The sequence below is a fragment of the Lineus longissimus genome, chromosome 10, assembly GCF_910592395.1.
Source record: "Lineus longissimus chromosome 10, tnLinLong1.2, whole genome shotgun sequence".
NCBI lineage: Eukaryota > Metazoa > Nemertea > Pilidiophora > Heteronemertea > Lineidae > Lineus > Lineus longissimus.
The window spans coordinates 10,256,721-10,276,794 of NC_088317.1; the positions used below are offsets into that span (position 1 = coordinate 10,256,721).

General features: G+C 45.7%; 1 protein-coding gene across 3 annotated transcripts in view; it reads left to right on the forward strand.

Moving 5' to 3' along the window:
- Positions 1 to 20,074, forward strand: part of LOC135494456 (mediator of RNA polymerase II transcription subunit 4-like) — a 170,028-nt gene that overhangs the window by 13,613 nt on the left and 136,341 nt on the right. For all 3 annotated transcript variants that reach the window (XM_064782450.1, XM_064782451.1, XM_064782452.1), the window contains exon 2: positions 16,343 to 16,467. In XM_064782450.1, coding sequence (XP_064638520.1) covers positions 16,343 to 16,467 — 125 coding nt within the window. The remainder of the gene's footprint in view (positions 1 to 16,342; positions 16,468 to 20,074) is intronic.

The window sequence follows — 20,074 nt, forward strand, 5'->3', positions numbered from 1 at the left end:
GAAGCTATTGAACTCTTACTTGGTACACATATACCCCTGGGTGATCGCTACTCAGAGGCCAAATTGCGGTCTCGCATGATTCACGGTTTGGCCACCAGAGGGCCGAAGGTCATAAATGAAAATATAGGGTTTCTCTCTTATTACTGGTCTGAAAGTGAAAGATTTGAAGAAAAAAAATATGGTAGGTACTTCTTGCAGTGTTACATCATCCTCCGCATTTTTTTCAACGTACTTTTTCAAGGTCACAAGGTCTAGGTCGTCTGACGGGGCACCGATGTTAGATAACAGTGGCACAGTTTGTAAATTTTGCTCAAGGCAGAGATGTCAAACTTGGTACAAATGTTCTCCTGGGCAATCCCTCTTCAGAGACCGAACCATTGCATGATGCGATTCACGTGTTGCAGTCATTGACAATTACTGGTCTGACCACAAAATGATATGTACAGCTTTACCAATGTCAGAATCACTGACCGCATAGCCTTCCCTTTGACACAGGTGAGCACATGGTCCCTGGACCATTTCATTTCTGCACTTTAATTTTTAATGACTATTTGTGATCCGATTTGGAGTACAATGAATATGTGAGGAGTAACTTGAGAGTAAGTAGCTCGGTATAGAATAGTTAATTGGGATTTTAGGATGCACTGTTTACCTGTTGAAGTCGCTCAAATTTCACCAATCCAGAGCCAAGCCGACAAACCTTCAACACTTTATTACCATTGTCTGATACGTCATAGATACCAACTCACTGTGGTACACGTAAGTACAACCAGAGATACGCCTGCACCACCTAGGGTCGGGAAAACAAACTATAGTTTGGTTCAAATGTTCAGAAATATTTAAAACTGCTCTCATTTTCACAATATCTCTCGGATTTTCAGCAAATCTACCTCAAATTGATTGTTACAGCATGTCCCTGCGTTTTAATCCATTCAATATTTCATTCCTACCACAAACGCTCCAGAAAATGGCCTGATGTTCCAGCATATGAAATTTTAGTACACACAATTTGCACGGTGGATAAATGCCTTGATAAGGACATTGGACAAGCTCCAGACCCTCTGTTGCAAGTAGCGTCATCATGACCAGCTGTGTTTGACACATGCATTTAACATTAGGGCTCATATGCTGCACAATATCATCATTTTTCTGCAGCGGTTGCAGACCTGCCAACCTGTTACGATTTTCCGTATTTAGTACGGATTTTGGCCGAAAAACGCATTTTAGTACGGCGTTACGGAATTGCTATCAAAAATACGATTTTCAAAAAAAAGTTCAATTTTTTTTGTTTCGTCGATTTCGTTTTGTTGATTTCTGTGCACCGCCAAGTCTCGCGCAAATCTTATTAACTTTTTCAAATACATTGGCATTATGATACTGCCAGCGTTTCTCCTGCGTTGCGCACGACTCACTCTCAGATTACAATATGGCGGATTTCGATTTTGACGGCTTGAATTTGATATTCGCACGTAGATTGGACTTTATTAGTGCTTCTCAAGGAACAAAAAACCTACTGAAAGTTTGTGATAATGAGTCATTTATGTGTTACTGAAAGACCCCCCCAAAATACTGAAAAAGTGACAAATTCAGGGGGAAAATACTGAAAGGGGTATTTAGGGGTTGGCAGCTCTGCGGTTGTGGTCGGAATGAACTTTTGAATTGATTAAAACGCAGGGACATGCTGTTATGCTCAATTTGAGGTAGGTTTGATGAAAATCCGAGAGCAATTGTGAAAATGAGAGCGATTTTCAAGATTTCCCAACATCTTTGACATAATGACAAGGCTATTTAACTTTACAATCTGACGCCATACAAATAGTATTCCCTCGAGCCATTGTCTGGCATCTTTATTAAGGACTCTTTCAGCCCTTATATAGGAAAAACTTAAGTTATAGTGACTAAGTGAGGCCCCTTCGGGCTTTATGTCGGGGGGGGGGGGGGGGGGGTTCCCCCCGTATCCAGTAAATTAGACAAGTCAAAAGTAAATTAGACAACGGTAATCTAGACAATGGTCATTTTATTTTTAGACAATGGTAAATTAGACAGTGGTAATCTAGACAATGCCAATGGTCATTTTAGACAATGGTAATCTAGACATAAAGGATAGGTAAATTAGACAAACTTCATTTTAAATAAGTTAATAGGGGTTGTTCATTATTATGAATTGAACTTTTGATTGAGTTAATTCCTGGGTTATTGTCGTGTAATCAGTGTTTGACATCAGACTTGAGCAGCACACCATGGGAATGCCTCAGGGGATAGAAATGAATAATCAACAACAGAATTTGTCATGAAGGTGTTAATTTTTAAATTTAATTACAACTGGTAAGAGGGGTTGTTTCTCTCAGTTGAAAGTGTATAAAGCAACTAAAATTAACTTGAAATGGGAGAATAAATAGCATTAGTACAACTACAATAGTAGGCACCTGAACAATTTACACTGATATTTGTTTTGCAATTTGGTTTTATTTCGGTATATTTTGCACTGTTGACTCTTGAAATGCCCCCATTATATGCTAATGAGAACTCCTGTTGACTTTTGCCCTTTAGAAGGAAGCAACATTGCAATTTCTCGATAATCGCTCCAAAATTCCCAAATTAAAGCCCGCCATACTCTGTATCAATCTCGACTGTTGGATTTCCAATATGATGGCCTGTTATATTATTATGATGGCCGGCTATATTTGTCATTGGATAAGACGGAAAATTAGGGATATTGATGAGTATATAGATACATCATCACATGAAGTTTGGTTGCAATTAGATCATTAGTTTCGGAGTAGGTTGTAGGGAGTACAAAGATATACAATCACATGAAAGTTGGTTGCAGTCTGACTTTGTTTAATTTTCAAGATGGCCTTCTGGCGGCCATATTTGAAGTCTGAGTGGGACAAATTTTTTGGGTAGAATAGAGGGTCCCTAGATACATGTCCTCACAAGTTAACCTTCTAGCTCAAATTGATATGAAACGTGCGACCTATCGGTGATTTAGTGAATTTTATGTCGTTCATGCTCTACCCAGGTCAGACTTTTGCATGTGTACTCTTATCGGACACACCCGAGGAAAAATTAATCTATTTATAATAGAAAAATGATTAGCTAGTTCATGTAGCTACACCTAGGCGGCGCCCCAATACAGCCTCTGCCTCGTGAAAGCCGCCATTACTCAGTACTTTTTCCTCGGCGCTTTGTTAAACAACTCGCCGAGTTTCTTCCTGAAATTCTACTAAATTAGAGCCGTTCAGGTTAAAGAAGGACCTCCCGAGGACTTCTCTTACTTGAAGATAATATCTGGACGCGGGTGAGATCTTTCCTTTTTCTTTTTCTCACAGTTTTTTGCCTTTGTTAGTGGTTTTTATTCACTCAAAATTTATATCAAGTTCCAGTATCTTCCTCTGGCTTCTGGTCACGTGACCCAAAGAGAAAAAATAACTTCACTGCTGCGTAGCTATATATATAATTACTTTATCAGAATAGAATATATTAGGATGGTTCTATTCCAATCCTTCTTATCTTCTTTGTTCTTTTCTCTGGGGTTTCTGCCGTGCCTCCTGGCCCTCCTTCCCTTCCGGATTGGTGATGGCCGGGTGTCCGGTGTGTCGGGGATTCATAGTCCCCACCCGTTCCTTCCCCGGGTCAGGGTACTGACAAGTCGGTCCCTGTTGGGTCGGGCAGTTCCGCCCCCGGGGTGACTTCTTCTTCTCCCGGTACTTCCGGGAAGAAGTTGAAGAAGTGTGTGCGGAGAGGGCCTAGAAAGCCTGGTCGGGGGAAGACTTCGTCCCCCCTCCCTTTCCTCCGCCGGGACCCCCGCTCTTCAGCAGCGAGGTCCCAGGGGCTCTGGAGAGGTTTTGCCCTCACCCGACCCCGTCCCCCAGGCTGGGCACCCCTCCTTCGGGGGTGTGCCTCCTGGGGAGGTCTCGTCGTGGAGCATCAGTGCCCCTGTCTTAGGGATGCTCCGCGAGACTTCATCCGCCCCCCCCCCCCTTCTTCAGCAGGCAGGACTCCCGTGGGGACTCGGGACGTTTTACGTCCCGATACCTTGGGCGGCGCGGATCAGGTGGAGTTTGACCAGTTCCTCCAGCTCTCTAATGTTGAGACCCCTGGATCCACTCCCGGCCTTTTCAGGTCGGTGAGCAGCGCCTCCCTGGGTATTGAGCCGTCTGTCCTTACCGATGTGCTCCCCCGTTCCCCTCGGGGGCTTTCGATGAGGTTGCGACCGCTCACATCCTTAGGTGTAACTGGCACTGCCAGTCCCCTCTTGTCATCTGCGGTTGCCCGGGGGTCCGCCATCCCTTTGCCATTGGACGTGCAGCACGCCCGACTCCTCGTCCCTCCCTAGGGACGACGGTTTCTCCTTTGCCGTCCCCTGGTGGTGCAGGGCCGCGGTTCACATACCTGCCGCCTTTTTCCTTGCCGGGAGGTGTCCTGCCTGGTTTAGGCAGGGGCTTGGTGAGGGCGCATTTTGTGCGGGCGAGGGATCCACGTGTCCCCCCCGCCTTGGGTGTGGTTAGGCGGTCCGTTTCGCCGGTACGCCCCCACCCTGTCTTGTCTGTTCATACTGGGGTTGAGGACGTGTCGGTTTCACAGACTCGCCCCCTCCCCCCTTTCCCATGCCTGCCCCATGGGAGACCCTTTGGGACCCTCGTCCATCTTCATCTGCTGGCCTTACGGCTGATCAGAGGCAGTTGATTCAGCGCCTCACGGATCACCTGGAGAGTAAAAATCTCCAGGATTAGGCAGTGACGCGCCAGGGCGAGCGGCCGGTGGCTTTTGATCTAGGTCATAAGCCTATGGAATGCGAATTATCCGACTCACATTCCCCTTCCGGCCCGGCCTCGCAGGCCAATTTCCCCTCGGGGAATGAGGACCCCACCATGGTGGCGGGCACGCGTGATCTTCGCGCTCTTGTTCCGCAGTATGTGCCGCTAGAGTCTTGTCCTCCCCGACGGTTAAAGTGATACTATGATGTGATTTATAACTTTGCAGAAATACGTCCGTCTGTTTATAATTGTAGATCACAAATGTATAGCTCAAATTTTCCATTTTTGATTAGATTTATTATAAAATCGCTGTTTTAATCGCGTCAGACTGGCCAACTGCCGAAGACGTTTTGAAAACCTGCACTAAGTCACGTGACCTCATGACGTCACAACATGAACAAGTCAGACCGTGGAATATTTTCCTATTCGTCGTAGCGCGATTTCAACGGCATCGAAGCGAGCCGTCCGGGCGGGATTAAAACCATCAATTTCTAGAAAATGTGCAAAACCTTGCCGATTTATGAGAAAGTGACATAGTCATTTGTCAAAAACAGCTAAAACATTATATGGTGAAATTTGACACGAGTTACCCTTAAACCCCGCGCTCGGTTGGGTCCCCTTCGATCTCTTCGGGGATTCCTCCGAGCAGGAACCGGACGCGGTCCCGGACAGGGCATTCCAAGAATTGCCCCCGTCCCCGGCCCTGATTCGAGCCTCCACTTGGTTGGACTCAGCTCTCAGGGACACAGCTCCATCCTGCTGGGGTCACCAGCGCGCCTTGGTCTCGACTTTACCATCAACCTGGCCCTGCGCCTGGAAAGCGCTTCACCACTTCTTCCCCCCGAGCCTTGCGTATCGTCCTGATTACTATCTGGTCTCTCCGTCGGGATCTGATCCGGTGTCTTTGTCTCCTCTAAGGATGACATTCAGCTCACCGGGTTGGTACCCCCCAAAGTCCTCGCGTCTCCGTCCGTCAGGGACGCGAAGAATGATGAGGCCCTGGCCAAGGAGGCTCAGGCGGTGTTGTCATACGCCGATCTGTCCCTCTGTGCCCTGTCTAGGTCGTTGGCAGCCGACGCATCAGAGGATCAGCACATTCTTGCCCTGTCCCTCCAACCGTCTCTGCAGCACTCAAGTGATCTGGCCGCGAAGCAGGCTGCTAACACGGTGCTTAAGCACCGGGACCTGCTTATTGAGGGGTTAAGCACGGTCCGTGCCTGGTTTTTGCAGGGGGCGTTAAGGACCGCCTCTTTGGGCGGCCCATTCCTATTTCACGACACAATCCCGGACACCTTCGGCTCCTAAGGCCGCCCCCGCCCGTGGTCCTCTTCTTGGTCCGCGGGCAGGTTTCGTCAGGCGGAGAATCGACGCCCCCGAGGCTCCTTGGCCCCTCGTTGGTCCTCGTCCTCGCGGGGCTCCTCTTCCTTTCGTGCCCCAGGGCAGGCAGAAACTGAGGCTCCCTCCCGCTGCTCCAAAAAGCGCCACCGCTCCTCAGGTAGGGGCGGGGGCGGCCGGCAGCCCAAGCAACCCTTCCAAGGTAAGCGGGGTCGCGAAGGGCAAAGACAAGTGACTTTTTAGTCCGTCCTCCTGCGCCTACAGGTGGCGCCCCCACGGATGTCTGGGCAAGCAGGCAAAGTTCCTGCCTTAGATACCCAGGCGAGCAGGGTCGCTCTTGAATTTAGACAAGTCCGAGCTGAATCCATCTCAGGACTATGTCCTTGTGGGTGTGCGCTTTCGCACACAAGAGGGCCTCATGTCCCCCCGCCGGACCGGATCCTCAAGATCCGATCCCTGGTCGGGGTATTTCGCCGTCAAGACAGCGTCTCAGCTCGCGAAGGGCAAAGACAAGTGACTTTTTAGTCCGTCCTCCTGCGCCTACAGGTGGCGCCCCCACGGATGTCTGGGCAAGCAGGCAAAGTTCCTGCTTTAGATACTCAGGCGAGCAGGGTCGCTCTTGAATTTAGACAAGTCCGAGCTGAATCCATCTCAGGACTATGTCTTCGTGGGTGTGCGCTTTCGCACACAAGAGGGCCTCATGTCCCCCCCCCCCCCCCTGACCGGATCCTCAAGATCCGATCCCTGGTCGAGGTATTTCGCCGTCAAGACAGCGTCTCAGCTCGACAGTTTCTGTCCCTGCTGGGCCTGCTCAATTCGGCGGCAGACCAGGTCCGTCTTAGTCGCCTGTACATGCGCCCCCTCCAGCTTCTCCTCTCGAGTTAGCGTCCCTTTTCAGCAACCCTGTTGATCGTCTCTTGATCGTCAAATTTCAATCCCAAATTCTCTCCTGGAGGAGGACTGGAGGTTCTGGGGGTCCAAGACGGAGCTCCTCCGCGGAGTGCAGCTCAGTCCTTTGTCCCCTCAGAAGTCCCTGTTCACGGACGCCTCCCTCTATGGCTGGGGCGCCCATCTGAACGAAGGGGACCTGACCACCAGGGGCACGTGGTCAGCGAAGGATTCGTGCCTCTCGATCAATATTCTCGAGATGCAGGCTGTCATCCTGGCGGTGAGGGCCTTCACGTCTCGGTTAGGGGTTCACAGGGTTTCTCTCTTCTCTGACAATTCGACAGTGGTCGCTTTTATCCGGAAACAAGGGGGACGAGGTCCGACACTTTGTGTCGCCTCACTTGGGAGCTCCTGCAGCTTTGTTGCCGCTTGGACATTCAGCTCCTCCCCCGTCACATCCCAGGCAAGAGAAACATCCTTGCCCTTTCCAGGGCGGACCATCTGGTCTAGACGGAATGGACCCTTCACCATGAAGGGGTCTCCTGCCTGGCGGGCATGTGGGACGCCCCAGTTGTGGACTTGTTCGCGACTCAGCTAGACAAGAGATTTGCCCTGTATTATTCGCCTCTTCCAGATGAGGAGGCCTTGGGAGTGGACAGCCTGTCGGCCTCCTGGGACGGCCTGAATGCTTTTGCATTCCCGCTAACCCCTCTATTGCTTCCGGTACTAAACAAAGTGGCCAGCTCTTGGGTCAGAGTTTGTCTGATAGCCCCGTGCTGGCCGAACCAGGCTTGGTTCCCGGTCCTGCTGGAGCTCCTGACGGACCACCCCCGCCAACTACCGGGCTGGGACGCCTGTTGTATCACCCGATCGGCCGGGTCTATCATCAAGACCCTTCTTTCTACAGGCTTCACACCTGGAGACTATCGGGTGTTTCCTCCAAGAGAAAGGCTTTTCGGAAGACATTATCCGTAAAGTCGGTCAGCCTCAGAGACAGTCTACCCTTGCTTCATACGACAGCAAGTGGGATGTCTTCGAGACTGGTGTAGGGAGCATGGCGTTGGTCCGGTCGCTCCCTCTCTTCCCAACTTCCTCGACTTCTTGAATTTCTTATTCTCAGTCCGGAAGTTTTCGGTTCAGGGGGTAAAGGGCTATCGCTCTGCCATTTCGGTCACTTTAAAGTTGACCGATTGCTGGCATCCGTCTTTGGATGACGCTGTCTCATCTTTGCTTTGCAATATGTCTTTGGAGCGTCCTCCTTCCATTCAGCATACCCCAAAATGGGATCTCTCGGTGGTGCTTAGGGCTCTCATGAAGTTTCCATTTGAGCCTATGCACCAGGCAGATTTTAAACATCTGACTTTAAAGACCACTTTTCTCGTGGCTTTGGCCACGGCGCAGAGACGGTCCGAGCTCCATGCCTTAGCCTTTGACAGATTGGCTTTTAATGAGAGGTGCGCGGTCCTAGAATTTGTCCCAGGTTTTCTTGCTAAGAACCTGGCGCCGCACACCTTCAGGCGCATGGTTTTCATCCCTTCCTTGTCTGCTACGGTCTCTAGGGATCTCCCGGACAGAACTCTCTACCCGATTCGGGCATTGAAGTTCTATGTTGATAAGACCAAAGATCCTGCCGTTTGCCTCAGCAGAAAGCGCCTCTTTGTGTCTTATTGAGAGGGGTTTACTAGTCAGATAGCCGCTGCTACGTTCGCTAGATGGTTAGTGGCCACCATCCGGCTGGCCTATTCTATAACTCTCGTTTCTCCAGAGCTTCGCCGCTTAGGCGCCATAATGGCCCAAGAGATTCGTGCCATCTCTACTTCTTGGGCCGAGTATAAGGGAGTGGCGCTAAGCGAGGTTTTAGATGCGGCTACGTGGAGTTCCCACTCCACCTTCTCCCAGTATTATATGCGGGATTGTTCCGCGTTAATAGACGGTATGCTGTCTCTCGGTCCAATTGTCGCAGCTCAGCACGTGGTCTAGGTGTTTCCCTGCCTAGTCCACTCCTCGAATCTCTCCCTCTCCCGGTGTCTTCCTCCCCCCCCTGAGTCTCAGAGGAGCGGGGGGGGGGGGGGTCATAGATATTTGTCCGGGCTGTCATGCCCGCACATTCGCCCCGTCTGGGTATTTTGGGTTAATCCCCCTAAGATTCTTGGGGAGTTATTCCGTTGGTCCCCTTTTTTGGGTTCCCCCTATTTCTAAATCGCAGCATTTCTTGTAATTCCACAGCGTACGAAATGTGCTGAGCGTTTACCATGTGAAGTAGTTTCCCCTTTTTCTAGGAGGGGTGGGGTTCCCAGTTTGGCTCGCCCTTGTTTTTTCTCAAAGGGTCTTTTGGCCGTTAGCCCGGGTTGCCCCCATGCTTATTTTTCTGGATTCCCTTGGTCTCACCTGTTGGGTTCTGCTATGCGGCTCTGGAGACAGTTCACTTGACTACATTGTAAGTCAGCTTTTACCCACCTTCCAGGGTTGTTGGTATTCAATGCAAAAGTTTGACCTGGGTAGAGTATGAACGACATAAAATTTCCATTTCCTTAGGAAATGTCATTTTATTAGTTCATACCTACCCAGGTCAGACTACCAGCCCTGCCTTTCCCCACAGCTACGGGACTTACTCTGGCGCTCGAGTAATAAGTACTGAGTAATGGCGGCTTTCACGAGGCAGAGACTGTATTGGGGCACTGCCTAGGTGTAGCTACGTGAGCTAGCTAATCATTTTTCTATTATAAATAGATTAATTTTTCCTCGGGTGTGTCCGATAAGAGTACACATGCAAAAGTATGACCTGGGTAGGTATGAACTAATAAAATGACATTTCCAAAGGAAATGGAAACTTTGACCTCTGTGACCTTGAAAAATAGGTTAAATCAAAAACCCGGGTGATATGTAATTTATAACCTGATTAGATAAACCCACCATAAAAATTTCATCGCTCTACGTTCAACCATTAGCTTCAAAAAGGCAAAAAACAATTTCCGAGATGGCCACCTGGTGGTGAGAAAGTTGGTCATATCACGAAAATGAAAAATATGTCTGGGCATATTGCCCAAAGCTACAATCATCCCAGGTTTTAGCCCTCTAGCCCTAGCGATGACAAAACATGCTCTGCTAACGGACAACATATTTCCATGGTCTGAGCTTGTTTTATGGTGCAAATCACTGCTAATTTGCAAACTATCTATTTTGTAATATAATTTTTTGTATCTTGATCATTCTTATTTCACAATATTACTTTTAGCTTCAGACATGATTCAGCACAGCCTAGGTGGATATTACTGTAAACAATGGTTTATAATTAGTATTGATTAGCATGTTATTGATGATGTCCGATTTGCTACTCCAAAACATGTTCATGTTTGGCATTGTTTGTGTTTCTGTCTCTAAGGAATTGATGTTCTTGGTGAATCTATTGTCATTGTGAATTAATTCAAGTTTTTGACTCCAGGCTTGGAACACACATATTTGTTTTCCCATCTGTGATTGTAACTGTAACTGTGAATCTATTTGGATTTATGGAAGTTTATGTCAGTGAACAGAATCTACTGTACTGGACTCCAAGTTCGTTCTACCACTAGTCTTCCCCGAAATACCTCCCCTAATTCTCCACCATAACATGGACTTAGGCTTGCAATACTCATCCACTACATCACCCTGGAGATCAGTTCCCTAGATTGCCAACAACACAGTTTTTCTACTTTCCTAGGATTGCATGGCTGGCTCGCAAGTTGAGGGGCCTGTCTGATTCTCGGAAATCTGGGAAACTGATTTGCCAGGGATGCGACTACACCACCAATCCATGTGGATGTACTGATGTCCTGGTGTCTTAGTTGTCCCGCTTTACCGTCTGTGCTTACTGTAAACCGTGAAATTTTCGCGAGCGTTTTATTTTCGAGAATTTCGTGAATGCCAGTTGAAACGCGAAAATTCATCTTGCGAAAATCCGCATGTTAAAACGGCAATTACAACGGCTTGTGGTATTCGACTCGATGACTCGACGACGCGATGACTTGATGACGCGATCAAGTTGGAATTTTTTTAAAGAATATCACTGCTTGGACTGTAATTTATACATAGAATCATAAGTGGAGGAAAATAAAAAAGAACCGATCATTACCAACCCCTTTCCAGCTGTTTTCACCGTATCTAATCCGACCATTTTTCGTTTCCCACAAGTTCGCATTTTTGATAAAACCATGCGGCATGTTGCTTTGCAAGCCACTGGTATCTTACCGTGAATACAGCTAAATACACCTAAATATAGCTTGTTCAGATCAACCTCCTACCCAGGTTCTTTACAAGCAGAAATTCCAATGTTAAAATGACATGCGAGTTCCTGGAGACAAGGTTGGCTCTGGATATCCGTTCAGCACGGCAGAAGTGGAAATGTCCAAACCGGCATCACCAAATGAGAAAACAACACCACATGACATCTGACATTGGCCACTAGAAGCTTGTGTGTCAATTAAATCTCCGGTCATTTTGCATGATATGAAACTTCCGCGAGTCCTCCGATCGTAAAAATGAGTGGCTTAATGAGATGGGTGATAAGTTCGAAAAGAAGAACCGATTTATTGCCGGACCCAAATGCTGAAAAAAGCAAAGACGATGCCGAGCATCTTGTGGCAGCCTACAAGGAAGTTGAAAAAGTCATGCCGGAGCCATCTACTAGCACCTCAGAAAAGGGGAAACGGGGAACGTACAGAGCGTACACGTTGGAACAGCATTATGAAATCAGGAAGTATGCAGCCGAAAGCACCAATAAGGGGGCAGTCAAGTTAGCGTCAACGAAGTTTGAACTGACATTAAACGAATCAACCATACGTGGTTTCAAGGATGCGTATCTGAAGGAACTAAACCGCAAAGGTTCAAAAATGGCTGATGAAAAGAAACTTGAACATGGAAATCGTGGAAGGCCATTGTTCTTAGGACAAATGGACCCACAAGTGAAGGATTACATCAGAAAACTCGGGCAAGCTGGTGGAATTGTCAACAGGTCAATCATTTTGGCAGCTGCGAATGGAATTGTGATGCACGAAAAACCTACTCTTTTAAAGGAATTCGGCGGTCAAGTTGAGTTAGGACGTACATGGGCTGAAAGTCTCATGAAAAGAATGGGTCTGGTGAAGAGGAAAGGTACCAAGGCAGCAAGAAAGGTGCCTGAAAATGTTGATGAACTGAAGCGTGAGTTCCTTGATAGGATCAGCATTACATGCGCGGAAAATACAATCCCTCCCTGCCTCGTTATAAACTGGGACCAAACTGGTTCTAAGCTGGTACCAGCAAGCCAGTGGATCATGGCTGAAGAGGGTTCGCGCCAAGTGCCAGTGATCGGCAAGGAGGATAAACGAGAAATCACAGTGTTACTTTCTATCGCAGGTGATGGAGAATTGTTACCGCCTCATGTGATCTACGCGGGAACCACAAATAGGTGCCACCCAGCCATTCAGTTTCCTCCCGGATGGGACATATGGCACACAGCTACTCACTGGGGCAACGAAAGTAGCATGCTGCACTTCATTGATGAGATCATTATTCCCTACGTGTCGGGCATAAGAAAGAACATGCCATTAGGCCAAGAACAGGCAGCCCTCGTAATCTGTGACGTTTTCGCTGCACACAGAACAGAGATGGTGAGGAGAGCACTTGAAGAGAACAACATCAAATTGATTTACGTTCCTGCGTCATGCACTGGTGAATTGCAACCATTGGATGTTTCAGTGAATGACCCCTGCAAGAAACTCTTGAAGGCCGAATTTTCTGACTGGTATGCCTCCCTGATTAAAGATGGTCTTGATGAAGGGCGTGAAGTGGACTCAATCGAAGTTGATTTGCGCCTGAGCACTTTAAAGCCTGTCCATGCTAGGTGGCTTATCAAAGTCATAACGGAAATAAAGAAAGACAGAGACACTATCATGAGAGAATTTCAGCAAACAGGCATTGCCGCTAGCTTCTTTATTGAGGACCAATAAGAGGACTTCATGGCTGCTTTCGATCGCATCAGCTCAATAAGATCAGTTGACGTACTAGTAAGTAAGAAATGAAAAAAGTAAATCTCACATTTTTCATTTTTAGAAAACATTGGGTTAATCTCTCTCTGCCGTCGGTCAATTATGAACACCTGTGAGAACTGTATGAACACCTGTATGAACACCTGTGAGAACTCTCCAACTGACCCCAATAAGGTTTACTTGAGCTGATGCGATCAAAGAGGCCGGCCGGCCGGCCACGTGTGTTGTTGACTCATGCGATATAGTAATGATGACTCTGTGGCGGGACAGTTTTTAGCGGGAAACAGATAGGCGCAGTGCATCTTGGGAGATCTACTATGGAGTACAGCGATAGTGTTTGGCTAGTGTTTGACATGATAATGTGTGGCGTGTGCATTTCTATGAATTCGGGCGGCGGGATTTATTAGTAGTTTCAGGATTTCTTCGTGTTATGTTCAATAAATTACATGGAATACTAGTTAGTGATTTGTTCTTCATCCGAGGATATAATTCTTGTCATTGTCAGCATGGAATAGGCCTACTAAGTACTAGAGCTTACTAGTAGCTGTCTCTCAATGCCGTGTATGCGATGGAGTGACTGCTGACAGGATCGGACTTTGCGCAAGTCGCTACCGTAAGTACTTTTTACACTCAACATTGATTTTTGAGCAGTGTCAATCGCGAAATTTATTCGTCACGAATTTCTGGGTGGTCCTATTCGCGAAAATTTAGCGTCGCGAAAATTTAACGGTTTACAGTAGTTGATATACTGGTTCAAGGTGTCTAAGCTGTCTCGCATTGCCTTGTCATCATAGATAATTATGTGAGCTTGGATGTACTGGTGTCTCGGAATGTCGATGATGTCCCAGTGTCTATGATGTCTGACCCATCCGGTCTATGTCCTGGTGTCTAGGCTGTCTTCATAGTCGTATCTGTCGTATCCTGTTTCAGAAACTGTGGCACGTTTCTTAACCGCAAGGGCTATGAACTTTAAACTTTGTACACAGCACCCCTAGGTCAGGTGACCTCTGACACTGAATTTCGGTCCGATCTGATTCTCAACTTGGCCACCAGGGGGCCAAATGTCGATATCTAAAAAGTGTGATATCTCGCTTATTAGTGACTTGTTTTCGATGAAACATTTTTTGTAGGTACTCATAGCAAATATACATCTTATATCATACGGGTTTTTAATTTGACCTACTTTTCAAGGTCACAGAGGTCATATGGCGTAAATTGGCCGTTAGAGTGTAAACTATGGCACGTTTCTTAACCACTAAAGCTATGAACTTGAAACTTGGTACATATAACCCCCTATATCACATAGCCTCTGGTGCTGAATTTCAGTTTGATCTGATTCTCAACTTTGCCACCAGGGGGCCAAAAGTGGAAATCTAAAAAGTGTGATATCTCGCTTATAAGTGACTTGTTTTCAAACAATTCTTATGGTTGGTACTCTTAAGAAGAATACATCACATATCTTACGGGTTTTCAATTTGACCTACTTTTCAAGGTCACAGAGGTCATATGGCGTAAATTGGCCGTCAAGAGTGTAACTATGGCACGTTTCTTAACCAGTAAAGCTATGAACTTTAAACTTGGTACACATGACCCCTAGGTCAGATGACCTGGGACACTGATTTTCAGTCCGGTCTGATACTTAACTTGGCCACCAGGGGGCCAAAACAAAAAAATTTAATAGTGCCATATCTCGCTTATTACTGATTAGTTTTTGGTAAAAGTTTTATGGTGGATACTCTTAGCAAGGATACATCACATATGATACGGGTTTTTGATTCGACGTACTTGTCAAGGTCACAGAGGTCAAATGGCGTAAATTAGCTATTTGAGCGTAACTGTGGCACGTTTGTTAACCCCTAAGGCTATGAACTTGAGATTTTGTACAAAGGACCCCCTAGGTCAGCTGGCCTCTGACCCTGAATTTCAGTCCGGTCTGATTCTCAACTTGGCCACCAGGGGGCTAAAAGTGAAAACCTAGAAAGTGTGATATCCTGCTTATTAGTGATTCGTTTTCAATAACATTTTAATGGTAGGTTCTCCTAGCAAGGATACATCACATATCATATGAGTTTTTGATTTTACCTGCTTTTCAAGGTCACAGAGGTCAAATGGCATAAATTGCACGTTTCTTAACCACTAAAGCTATGAACTTGAAATTTGGTACATATGACACCCTACGTCAGTGACTCCCTATGTCATGTAACCTCGGACACCGAATTTCGATCTGATCTGGTACTCAACTTGGCCACCAGGAGGCCAAAACTAAAATAGGTAAAAAGTGCAAAATCTCGTGTAATAGTGACTTGTTTTTGATGATATTCTTATGGTACTTACTCTAAGCAACGATACATCACATGTCATACCGACTTTGGTTTGACCTATGTACTATACATGTACAATGTTTCTTAACCTGGATGAATTCCAAAGCACCAGATATCCATACGGTGAGCACAATGGCCCCTGGACGTTTCATTTCCCAGTAAGCCTCCTAGCCCTAGGTGGTTTACCATTACCATCGTATCTGGCAATTAACCCTTTAACTGCCGAATATTATATTGCAACGAGCATAGCCGCTCGTCGCAATTCGGAGTTGTATCGCACCTGCATTCATGTACTGTCAATGACTGTGACCTGGATATACACACTCAGCATACACTGTCACTACATGATTACATGAATATTGTATTGTCACTTTTGCGATATATCACCTTTTACATCATGACGTTAATTCCCATTAAAAAGTGTATAACGCACAATCTTCTCAGTGAGATTATAATCGCACAACGTTTACATGTCAGGCGTTGGACATCCTGGCCGAGTTGTTCTCGATATATCAAACCCTTGGTGAAATCCATACCCTACAGAAGGGCATGTTACGACACAGTTTGTCAATGCCTTTATTGTGCCTTTAAGTCTGATATTTGGAGAGTTTTTTTAAAGACCAGGGTTATTTCCATGCTCATGAGTGTCGTGTATAAAACAGCAAAAATGACCGGAACCAAATGACCTTCTGTTCACACCTTTTTTGAGTTGTGTACGCAAAATCTTACAAGTAATGCAAGACAAATCTCACTTGTATTCTAGGTACCGAACATTCATAATATTGACAATTGATGATGCGTCTTGAAATGTTTTGATAATGCGAAAGTTGTTAAAAAAAAGATTAGTTAATTTAATGGTGAAATGAAGATGATATACCCTTGATCTGAATATCAAAACTTTTTTCTTGCAAAACTCAACTAGCTTTGTGTGGATCAAGATATGCCTTCAGAGGACAGATATCCCTTTTGTTTCCTAACATGTTGTTTATCACTATCAGTGTACATGTAAACCTAGAGTGACTCTAATTTTCAGAGAACTGTTTGATCTGATGTCAACACCCAAGGGACAGAGGAGCACTGATTGTCCAGCAGACACATCCCAACTTCTCGAGCTGCTGGTCTCAAAGGATGCTGAGGTACAGACATATCTAAAAACAGGTAAACATTCATGTACTTGTTGGCTCAACGAGGGGAGTCTATACAATACCGCAGCGACTGACGTTGTCGTCTGTATCCTGTTTTAAAAACAGTGGCACGTTTCTTGATCACTACGGCTATGAACTTAAAACTTTGTACACAGGACCCTCCAGGTCAGATGACCTCTGACAGGGTCAATATTATTTTCAATCTATGCTTGCGGGTCACCAGATGTAATCATAAACACACGTGGACCACACTTTACATTTCAAGACCAACTATATGGATAGATCTTCCCGGGAATTTCATGCGGGAATTTGACAGGTTGCATGCATTTGACAATGACAGGTCTGATGCACAGGAAATGTCGCCGATTGTCATCAAGGTCTCTTGTCGCATTTTCCTCTTGGTTATTCTATGTTCATCACCAAGGGGCCGTACCTTTTAGCTCACCGGTACGGTGAGTCTATACAACACCGCAGTGTCTATCGTCCGTTATCGTCATTGTCGTCGTCGTCCGTCGTATCCTATTTCAAAAACAGTGGCACGTTTTTTAACCGATAGGGATATGGACTCAAAACTTTGTGTGCTTGACCCCCTAGGTCAGATGACCTTTGACACAAAATTTCGGTCCGGTCTTATTCTTGACTTGGCCACCAGGGGGCCAAAACTGAAAACATAAATAGTGTGATATCTCACTTATCAGTGTTTTTTTTTTGATGAAATTTTTATGGTAGGTACTCTTAGGTCTCACTAGCCAGTGGTGATCAGGTCAACATTGGTCCCCCTTAAAAAAAGTTCTTCAATCTCAGGCGATTACCATGGATACAGATAAGCCTATCATATCGCTATTGCTGCATGTTCAAATGTCGGTGTCCTGGGTATTTTGTGAAGAGGTAGCTCTGACGATTATTTGAGGAAAATATCAGCTTCTTCTGTGCACGTCCGCAGTGACCAGGCCTCGCATGCTATTTATAGCTCAATCGGATGTTGACATGAACTGGTTCCTGTCAGAGTGCACATGTTCTCAAGGTGAGACTTCGCGGTCAAAATGCTCAAAGAAAAGCCGCAACGGCACCCTATTTTGGTGTCGAAATTTAAAATTGTTATTATTTGGCTTTCTCAAGGTGATAAGTAGAAGTTTATAAAAATATTATTTCACCATCCATGTTAATTGTCAAGTTATAAGGCGGCAAGGTGAAATTTTCAAAATTTTCATCGATGTACAGGGTGTCTCATGTATTGTGCTCCCCCCATGTTCTCATGACTGAATTACTTGATAACAATGAAAGCTGGCCAGATGTATTCTAGAAGCGACAAGCTATTCAGAAATGTATAGGTTTATGTGTGAGAGTGATATACTGCAAGGTCGACAGCCACTTGAACAGGGGTATGCATGAAATGACGTCGCGCCATTTGTGGAGCCAGGTAGGCCCGGCCATTGCACTGGCTAGTGAGACCTTAATCAAAATACTTTTCTGTACTGATCACTACTGGATGGGCTGATAGGCCTGTAGGCCTATGTCACAAAATCCGCTTTCTGAACGAATTTGAAAATGGGTGAAGTGCTGAGTTTGCCTATGATTTTGAATGGATCACCACTGGAAGCTATTCTTGTTGGACCTGTCATGTAGGACACCAAAATGTTTGTATCAATCCAGTTTTTCATATTTTGTAGTAAAAAGGAGAAATATGAGAATGCATGTTACCATTAAGGTCTCACTAGCCAGTGGTGATCAGGTCAACATTGGTCCCCCTTAAAAAAAATTTCTTCAATCTCAGGCGATTACCATGAATACAGATAAGCCTATCATATCGCTATTGCTGCATGTTCAAATGTCGGTGTCCTGGGTATTTTGTGAAGAGGTAGCTCTGACGATTATTTGAGGAAAATATCAGCTTCATCTGTGCACGTCCGCAGTGACCAGGCCTCGCCTGCTATTTATAGCTCAATCGGATGTTGACATGAACTGGTTCCTGTCAGAGTGCACATGTTCTCAAGGTGAGACTTCGCGGTCAAAATGCTCAAAGAAAAGCCACAACGGCACCCTATTTTGGTGTCAAAATTTAAAATTGTTATTATTTGGCTTTCTCAAGGTGATAAGTAGAAGTTTATAAAAATATTATTTCACCATCCATGTTAATTGTCAAGTTATAAGGCGGCAAGGTGAAATTTTCAAAATGTTCATCGATGTACAGGGTGTCTCATGTATTGTGCTCCCCCCATGTTCTCATGACTGAATTACTTGATAACAATGAAAGCTGGCCAGATGTATTCTAGAAGCGACAAGCTATTCAGAAATGTATAGGTTTATGTGTGAGAGTGATATACTGCATGGTCGACAGCCACTTGAACAGGGGTATGCATGAAATGACGTCGCGCCATTTGTGGAGCCAGGTAGGCCCGGCCATTGCACTGGCTAGTGAGACCTTAGCAAGGATATATCACATTGATTTGCCCTACTTTTCAAGGTCACAGAGGTCAAATGGCGTAAATTTGCCGTTTGAGTGTAACTGTGGCACGTTTCTTAACTGGTATGGATATGAGCTTGGGAGTTTTTATGCGTGACCCCCCAAGGTCAGATGACCTCTGACAGCAAATTTTGGTCTGATCTGATTCTTAACTTGGCCACCAGGGGGCCAAAACTGAAAACACAAAAAGTGTGATATCTCACTTATTAGTGATTTGTTTTTAATGAAATTTTTATGGTAGGTACTCCCAGCCAGGATACAACACATATCATAGAGGTTTTTTATTTGACCTATTTTTGAAGGTCATAGAGGTCAAATGGTGTAAATTGGCTGTTTGTGTGTAACTGTGGCACGTTTTGTAACTGCTAGGGCTATGGGCTTGAAACTTTGTACACAAGACCACCTAGGTCAGGTTACCTCTGACACTGAATTTTGGTCTGATCTGTTTCTCGACTTGGAGTTGGACACCAGAGGGCAAAAAGTGAAAACCTAGAAAGTGCGATATCTCGCTCATTAGTGATTTGTATTCGATAAAGTTCTTATGGTTGGTACTCCCAAGGATCCATTACATATTATACAGGTTTTTGATTGACCTACTTTTCAAGGTAAATTGTCAATTAAGTCGTTACCTAAATACCGGTGAGAACAATGGCCTCTGGCCTTTTCATTTGAAATATGTGCCCACAGATCCCCCCCCCCCCCCCATATGCAAATAATTGTTAAAATGTAGTGCACTCAAAATTGTTCCCCTCAATGTAATTCTCGGATGCATACATATGACCCCCTAAACACACCGATCCCCTAACTATACATATTAGCAAAATGAAGATAACCAATTTGCTCGCTCCCCCGCTCCTACCTAAAGTCCCCCTCAAAACACCGGGAAAATCCAAGTCCAGCAACCACCCACGTGCATTTGTTGACATTTGAACTGAGCACGTGTTTTTGTTTACAATTTCATTTCCCGCGAAATCTCATAACCTGCTATCGTGGATTGAAAATAACATTGACCCTCTGACAGAGACACTCAATTTCAGTCCGATCTGATACTTGGCCAGCAGGGGTCCAAAAGTGGAAACTTAAAAAGTGTGACTCGTTTTCGATAATACTTTTATGTTAGGTTCTCCTAGCAGGGACACCTCACCTTAAAATTTGG